The sequence below is a fragment of the Belonocnema kinseyi genome, chromosome 9 (assembly GCF_010883055.1).
Source record: "Belonocnema kinseyi isolate 2016_QV_RU_SX_M_011 chromosome 9, B_treatae_v1, whole genome shotgun sequence".
Lineage (NCBI taxonomy): Eukaryota > Metazoa > Arthropoda > Insecta > Hymenoptera > Cynipidae > Belonocnema > Belonocnema kinseyi.
Window position 1 is genome coordinate 20,035,840 of NC_046665.1, and position 9,352 is coordinate 20,045,191.

Below are 9,352 nucleotides of genomic sequence, written 5' to 3' on the forward strand. Positions count from 1 at the left end.
TATTTTCATCAAATATGGTACAGCTATGAAAGTTTGGTTTAGCAATTAGAGCTTTTGCTCCATATCTTCCCTCCCATTTGGTCACAAGCCTAACATCGTGGTGCTTCCTACCGTTTTCCATTGTCTTTCCAAAAATGGAATTGTTCGTCAATTTATATAAATTTTTCTCAAATTCACTAGTTTCTCTTTTTCTGTGTTTAGTGTTCAAATCAATATATTCTTTTAGCCCCGCTGGTTGCTTGAATTTTAACGCTCGATGAATTTTAGTTAGTTTCATGCCTAATTCCAAGTACATTTTTAGGTTTCAGTAATGCAGTACACAGTTTTTCTTTGGTAGCAAATTGGTTACTAATTTTAGAATCTGATATTTTGAACCAGGAGGCACAAAGTGTTCTGTACACAATGGAAGGTCCTTGTACAAATCGTGAAGCTCTTCAGGATATTCTAGATCCACTTCAAGAATGTACCCTTCAGGTGAATCATCGGGCGCATTGAAAAAGCTTGGAACATTTTCGAAATTTTCAAACCATTCGAAATCTTGATATGGTAAAAACTCACTAATAGCTTTACCATACTGATTTTTAATATCCAAATAAAAAATATATGATTCTGGATCGTATGGATTACAATCTTCCTCCATAAATCTATTGTTTGCTTTTGCAAAACGGTTGAAGCATTGTGAAACGCCACCTCTGATTGCTTTCTGAATTAAGAGTAGCATTTCTACATCAGTCAGTAAGAGTAGTTTGATTCCAGTGTACTTTAGCATTGCAACAAATGAAAGTCCCATTGCTGTGTAATAATGCAATGGACCTAATTTATATGTTGCGAAACAAGTTTTTCTAAAATTTTCAAAAATGTCAGCTAAAAGTAAAACATCGGTTTTGAGGTACAAATCGGAATACTGCCCTAAATTTTGCAAATTAAACGTTTCCCACACTTTACAATCGGGTTGATAATCCTCATCAGAAATGTGGAGATCGTTTAATTTGGAATAAACTGCCTCTTTTGGGGGTAAACTGCCTTCCTCTAATTTCTTCCAGCTATCAATGTACTTATATGGAAAGACACCTTTTCTTGTTAACAAATTGTATTCACTGTCATTTTTACAAAATTTTCTAGTTATTGTTTTTGCACTGTGATTGAGATATGAGGCTAATTTTTTCAAGCTACACGGCATGAATCGGAAAGAATCGATAAATCTAAGTTTAACTCTAGGATTTGGAACATATTTTGTAAATGAGATATACTTTTCTTCATTTACAGGTAGTAAGGAGACATGTCCCTCAAAACTTTGTGCTAATTCTATAATGAAAAAGTGTGAATCGTAGCCAGATAAATTATGCAAAACTACTGGAATGATATGAAAGTCTTTGTAATTAATGTTGCAGCTTCCATGTGCTGGACCACAGTACTTACATGTAAAGTGACAATGGTCGCGATGTTTTACATCATCTTTCTTAAAACCTTTTTCGCAAATGTGACACAATTTTGCATTTTGAAAATCTTGTTTTTGCTTCGACGTTAATTTTTCCATTGGTACTGGATTTTGTAAACGAGAATTTACATTTACTGCTAAATCTTTTAATTCTTTTATAAACCATTCAATGCAATCCTTTTCACGGTAGACTTTAGGTTCTGAGGTCGAATCGTTAAAACTGCGTTTTGTATAATACGCAACACTAGTAGGGATATGTTTTTGATACGCCGCTTTATCTATTTGTGAATTTGTAACTGGTTCCAGCAAACACTCAATGTCTGCATATACTGCAAATGGTACATTTTCTTTGTATTTATGATTTTTAAACTTTAATATGTTCCTACCCTCCTCCTCTGTTGGAAGCAATACAATCATTCAGATTTTCGCTATCAGCTTTATGATTAATCAGAGATTTTCCAAATTTAAAGTGACACAAGCACCTATCACATAACCATGGGCGATGATCGTTTTTAGAATATTGAGATCTTATGAGTTGAGAGAGATTTTTTATCCATGCGAAATGATACATTGGATTACTTTCAGAGTCATTGTTATCATAATGAAAATCAGTATTTTCAATCATTAGCAAGTGAATTGTAGGACATTTTGATATTTCGTTGCTTATATACAGGGGGACAATCTCATCCTTTTCCCTATTTTCATTTATGTTCTATGCCATAAACATTTATACGCAACTGATTCATTTTTTTCAAATTTTTTTATATCTTGAAAAGTGATGGGAAAATTGATTCTATCACGTTTTAAGAGAAAATTGAAATGTTGGTAGGAAGAGACGCGATTCATGTTCTTGTCAGCAGGACAAAGGGCGGCCATTTCCGACCAGAGAAAACAGTACTCATCACTGTTCTCAACATATACAACTGCTCTTTTTTCTCAAATAAATTTAGGTAATCGCACAAAAGTTGATAAGCCTACTGCAAAAAGTGCGTATTTATTTATATTAACATTTAAATTTATAATCTCTTTCATTTTATTGATTCGATTTCCCTACCCTCTTCTATAGCACTAAATTTTGCTGCAAGAATAACATACGTTTTTAAGCCCCCCACAAAAGTTTTCAAAGCATTTTTTAATCTATGTGTTATCATTGTTTTTGCAGCCATGAAAAAATTATCTAAATCTTTATGCGTTAGATTTATAACCAAACCTGTTCTCACTCGACTTTTAAAAGTAGACTCCAGATTCTACTATCTGATTCTATCTCCTTTCCTATCCAAATTCTCATTTACGCCAGTTCTACTCTTCTGAAGTTTCTTGAATGTATGGTTTTTGGATGCCAGTAGTCCAATTATTGACTGCCATTTATTTTTTTTTCCCAGAGAGAGATGCTCCTTTCCCCGCCTCAGTATTTTGTTCAACCTCCAACTTTCCTGCGTGCACTGATGTGTCCAGTAGGAGATTTCGGAAGTTGTTGCATTTCCATGCAAATTTTACGCTATGAAGTGAATTTTATACTCCAACAACTTCACAAATAATATTTTCAACGAACTGCACTGAGTTTAAATTTAAAAAATGTAATTTAATTTGATTTTAAATTTAAATAGTTTAATATTTTTAATATAGTTTAAATTTAAAAAACTGACCTTTCTAAATGAAAACTGAAAAGCGAGAATATATCTGTAGATAAAAAAGGGATGTGACCTTAGCTCAAATATTGTTGCATGAGATAAGGAGCGATAAGCGTTGGGTAGTCTTGTTACATATACCTCGTACAGAGGTTGACGGACCTAGCATATGGTAAAAGAATGAATAAGAAAGCGAACGTTTGCGAGTTGTAAAAAGAAGTGATCTCTCTATAGAACGATAGCATAGGATAATGAAATGTGTGCAGCCTCAGACTGCTGATGTATGAATGCTTCTGCGAGTTTAAACGCGTGTAGCTGTTATCTCTAGTCCTCGCTCGCTACTAGATACCAGAATAAAGCAACAAGCATCCCTGAGTATATGACCTACCATAAGAAATGTTTTTTTATTCCTTTCTTACCTTCAATTAACTTTATATATATATTTTTAATTCTAATTTTTCTCGAAAATTCTAGACTGCAAAAGAATGTTTTTCACAGACCGAAACTTTTAGTCAAAGTATCATCTATCAGGAATTTTTTAATTAAATTAATAATCAAACAGGATGCCATGCATAACCCTCATATCAAATTTCATCTGTCCACCTGCCTCTTTTGCGCATTAAACAAATCAAGGCAGGAATTTTTAGCTGAAGTATCATCTATCAGGAAGCAATAAATCAAATCAATGGTCAAAACAGGATGCCATACGTAGCTCTCCATATAAAATTTCACCTATACACCTGCATCTTTTGCGCATTAACGTATATTTTATCTATCAGGAAGCAATAAATCTTCCTTGTTTTTCTCCCAATAACCTTGAACCGGTTTACATGAATTTAGCTAGAGACTTTTTTTTTTACTTCATCAGTTGAAAGGAAAATTCTAAAAAATATGGTCCTGAATATTCACAACTTGTACTGGGGATTGAAATTTATGGGAAGCAGGACAGCTCGCATGATTTTTGTGAGTAGTTTTGTTGAACAATTTTGTTTTATTATTTCTAGAAATTATTTTCAACAAACAATATTTTGAAACTAAAACAGCTCATTGAATTAAAATAAATGTATACATATTGAAAAAAAATTGATTAAATTTGAAGTTTTCATAGTTTATTGCTTTCATTTTAATTTAATATGAATCTCTTCTGATTTTCCTATTTTATTTATATTTTTAGGTTGATTCTAGTAGAATCATATATAATTTGAGGAAACGAAGTGTACCTCTCTATTGTATATTTGAAAAAGAATGTAGGGGTTGGCCTAGGACTTTTTGTCCGAACAAGTACTGGATTTTTCAAGGACAACAATTTTTACTTCCACGGGATTTTCCACAAAAGGGTTTAAGCCAGTATTTAGCTCTGAAAAGGAAATGTATTTTTCAGTGGAAAAATTTTGGTTTGGCATTACCTGTTGGAAACAAGACTTTTTGGATCGTTTATAGAAGGCATTTGATACCGGTAAGCAAATAGAGGAAAATATTGTTTTTATGATATTCTTGTTATTATTTAATATTGAATCATTTTTGTTTATTTCCAAATTTTTGTTTTTAGTTTTTTGATTAATTAAAATTATATTTGGAGGTAACGAGAAATATCTTGTTCATGAAAGTTCCTCTGGAAGTGATTTACAAAAATGTGTATGACCATCAAATATTCCTTCCTTTTTTCCCCTCATATCAATGAGGGGAAAAAAGGAAGGAATATTTTATTATTAATATTAGTATACTGGTTTGTAAAAAAACTTTTGTGTTTCAATAAATTTATTTTTAAAGTCTTTATTATTTGTTTTTGTTATAAATGAATATCCGTAAAGAAGGAAAAGGGAACATCATGAAGTGCTATTATTTTCAATATCATTGATTTATTTATTGTTCACCATTCATACCGATAATCCTGGTTTTTCATTTTGATCTACGATTTTTAATTCTTGTTGTTCTTTCGAGCTGCTTGGTTCATTAATATCATCATCAGGAGATGGAAATCTAGTATGTGAAGGGGAAATCCATGGGGTTGTTTCATATATATTGTTTTTTAATTTATTTTTAAAGCAAGGTACAATTTTTGATAACATAATGATTATTAGGATTATGTTACAAATTAAGAGGCTTGGGACAATATAATATGAAATTTCTTTAAGAGTTTTAATTTTGGGTAGTTTGATTTTATGTTTCACGGAAATATGTAAAGATTTGTAAATTATTTGCGAACAAATGTTGTTTGAATTTAATTTGTCTTTATTTAGCCATAGGGATGAACCATTAATTATCAACGTGCAATTTGACTAAACTTCAATAGTTCCTTGTAATTGGAGAGATAAAACTATTTCTAATTTTCAGGGGCAAATAATATTCACGTTTTCTTCATACGGAGAATAATATATCCAACCATTTCTCATTTCTAAAGGTGAAAAATAATTTTTAACCTCTTCTGATATTTCCATTGTACAATTAGGTTTGGATGAATCCAAAAAAGGGAAATTTCACAAGGAATAATTGTGTCTATTTTTCTTAACATTTCTGTTGGCATGAAAATATTATCCAGTTTAATATGAGAGGTGATTATACCGTTAATTAGGGAATTTTCAAAATTATGAGAGGGATGCATTTTATAAAAATTGAGTTGCATAGAAAAGGAATGATTATTGTGATTTGAAAAGTAAGAATACGATTAACAACAAATGTTTTAATTTTTGAAATGCGCAACAGTTGCAAAAGTGTTGAGTTATTTGGGAGATAAGCCATAGGAATTTTCTTTTTTATATCTGAAGTCACGAAACTCAAAATGTAAATACTGAGAATTGAAGGATGCCATTTTCCTATTTGGGTGAAGGTTAAAATTTCATATAATTGCTTTAAAGTGTTTAAATGTTGTTCAGTTATTTTCGGTAATTGGTGTAATCACTGTGCTGTTTGGATTTTATAATTTTTCAGAGTCATTGAAGTTTCTAAAAAGCGTGGCATCGTGTTGTTAAGTTTAAGCAATTCCTCTGAGATGTCTAGAATATTAGATGCAATTATTTCCGTTTGTTTATTCAACCATGGGAGAAATGATCGTGGTTCACTTTTATGTTTTTCTAATGCTTCAAGAACTAGAGAGCATATATTAGATTCTTCATTATATTGAAGTAAAGTCATTTATTAATGAATTGTATTTATTGAATTATTTTCCTTGTTTCTTGTGTAATGTGATGATCCTGAGGGCAGTAATTAGTTTCATTTGAATTTTGACAAAAACTAATCTGTTGTTCGTATTTTGGGAGCGCGAAATGGCCAATACTGAATGTATGTTTCATGTTTGCAAATGTGATAATATTCCATTCTTCCATTGGGAAATGGACATCAGATAATCTTTTGAAAAGTAACCCAGGCTCTTTATAGGAAGTACATGTATAATCTGAATGTGTGCTGGGGACTAACTGTATTATAAATAGAATGAAAATGAAAGGTTTTAAATTTTTCATGTTGCTTCTCGATCTGTGACCTAGAAAAAAAGAATATTTATATTAGTGGGTATGAACGAACTTACAAGCAATAATTATATATTTACATGCATATTTAAATTGAGCCTAAAAGTTTATTGCATGCAATATCATTTTGCTTGCCATTATAATAACAGCGTTGTATTCTTCCAGAAATCGTGGTAAGGATTTTTGGGTCTAAGTCCGCATTTAATCCATTTCTTGAAAGATTTCGTGTTTTGCGTGAAGCTTGGTAATGGAGTAAGCTTAGAATTTTGTTGGGAATAATTTGATTCACTAGTTATATTTTTATATTTTTGTTCCTTTGGATTTATTAATTCTGGTTCTGATCTAATTGTGACCGTCTTGTTCCTTTTGAGCTTCGGCGATTTTTTACTTGAAACTGTCAGATTGTTAAAAGATTCTTCTAAATCTTTGTTCAGAGTTAATCTGCTTATGTTTTGAATTGAATGATAAACTAAGAGGGCGACTTTAATGCGAGCTAAGATTCCAAGATTACCTAAAGCTGCTTTTCTTATAAGTCCTACGTGGCAATAAGCTAAGTAAGTTAGATGTTCGTCAGATGAAGAATGAATATGACTTATTGAAAATATTGGCCGTGGAAGGGAACGATCTTTACATAATTTTTCTAATTCAAAAATAATTTCCGAATCATGCGTAGGGTGAATTATTTTAGATAACACCGAATTATTTTGTTCTTGCAAAGAACAATAAAGACTTCGTGCTGCATTTTCTTTAGCTAGAACTTCGTCCTTATTTGCACTGATTATTATGTAATTTTTAAATTTAAAGTGGCTGCACATTCAAATCCTCTCTCAGTATTTCGTTAAACTTGCATTTCGCACTTTAGTGTTTGACTTCCTTGTTGAATAATAAGTTCTTGAAGAAGGAGTGTAAAGGGTTTTTGAAACATTTCTAATTTTAGAAATGTAAGGAGTGATTTTGTTGTTTGTTAGTTAGAGATTAGTTAGATTTATTATATAATTTGTTAGATTAGTTAGAGATTGTTAGTTCTGTTAATTCATTTACTGGGTATAATCTTGGATCTGTAATTGTTGAACGATTATCTGTTGGAACAGTATTGACGTGAGTAGGCTGAGTTATTGCTTTTCCTTGGTCATCAGTTGTTTTCTTACTTTGTTCCGCCACTTCAGTTGATGTTTTTTGTTTCTTCCTAAATGCAATAATAAATTTGTAACAGAGTCTCATATTGCTCCTAATAAATGTATTGACCAACCAAGAACAGTATGTAGAGCATATCCGTGTATTATTGTATCGGCAATTAATTTAATACCACGGAATATTATTATGGTTCCAATCAAAGCGGCACTTTCTGTCCCGAAATTTGTCTTCCCTTAGCTCTTCTAAGTCAGATTGCGAATAAATACCACTGGTTGCAAGCGCAGCAGAGTTTCTATATTCCCAAGTCGCTCGTGACGTAAGTTTCATTATCTCAGGAGGCATGGCTTCTACAGGATCAGGCAACATTTTATACCACTTATCTCCTAAGAGATACATAGTTGGAATAAAAGAGTTGCAAGATACTTGGAGTCCGGTACTTGTTAGAATATGGGTGCACGGTGTTAAATATCTAGTTTTATTTTCGTATGTTACGGGTAATTGTAAATAACATTCTTTATCTTTTCTAGGTATTACTTCTATTGGTACGCACTTAATAACATGGATTACTTCACCTGCTACAATTGACATATAACCAGGACCTTTCATTAGAAAATACGCGAAATCATCAGGAGCTGGAGTGCCCAATATAAGGGCATTTTTCAACACTCGTTCCAGCATACATTTTTGATATAATATATCATTATATAGTCTAATCACTTTTGTCCTGATATGTCTTTCCATATATACGAATTTGGAGTTGACATACGTGAAAATATCCATATTTTCTATTAATGCGGCATGACCCTTTTTAAACATTTGTCCTGGGTTTGCCTCGAAAATCATTAACTTAGGGTGTTCCGTTTGAATAAACATATAGTTGCATTCTGGCAACAATGATTTTCGTGCCAGAGCAAAAGTTACATATTGGGTTGTCAAAGAATATATTACTTCAGAATTGTTTGTACTATTATCCCATGTTTTATTTGCTAAACCTTCATATAATACTTCATATTTACTAGAGTTACAGATGTCTGAAGGTATGTAATTCCAAAATGTGTAACCCTTATCTACGTCTATGTAAGAAGTACCCACAAATGGGCAAGCAATCCCTGAATTTAAAATAACTTTATTACTTTCCAGATTTGCAGTTATCCAACTCTCCCATAGTAAAATACTAAGAGAGCCCGTAACTATTACATCTTCCCAAGTACCAAAAGGATCAGAATATTTTGTTCTATAGCATTTTCCGTACAAGTTTGTTGTACCGGCGAAAGTCACGGCTCTATAATTAGTGAAATTCATTTTTAAATCCGATATTTGCAGATCATCTTTCAAATTTAACATACCAAATACATGCATTTTTTGGCATTGACTGCGAGATATTTCTTTTAAAAATGTCATTTTTCCATTAGTTACTGCTGATATATGTGAATACATACTGCAGTAATATACTGTGCGTTTTACTTCTACTTTACATTGAATTATTTTAGTTTTGACAAGATTGCTTAATTGCAAGATTTGAAAATAAGTTTCTTTAGTTTCTAGTGTTTTTTAATAAAAATTACATTCTCCTACTTCTAATAATGATGACGTTGTTACATTAAGATTATCGGACCCACAATCATATCCCACGATGGCACGTGTTGGATAAGTCCATATCAATATCAGGAGAAGATTGGCGAGACCTC

The 9,352-nt window shown here is 31.8% G+C and overlaps 1 protein-coding gene across 1 annotated transcript; it reads right to left on the reverse strand.

The window, feature by feature from the left end:
- Positions 1-304: 304 nt before the first annotated feature.
- Positions 305-1,855, reverse strand: LOC117180437. Its single transcript, XM_033372935.1, has one exon. It carries the CDS (start codon positions 1,853-1,855, stop codon positions 305-307), a length of 1,551 nt encoding a protein of 516 aa, XP_033228826.1.
- Positions 1,856-9,352: the final 7,497 nt, after the last annotated feature.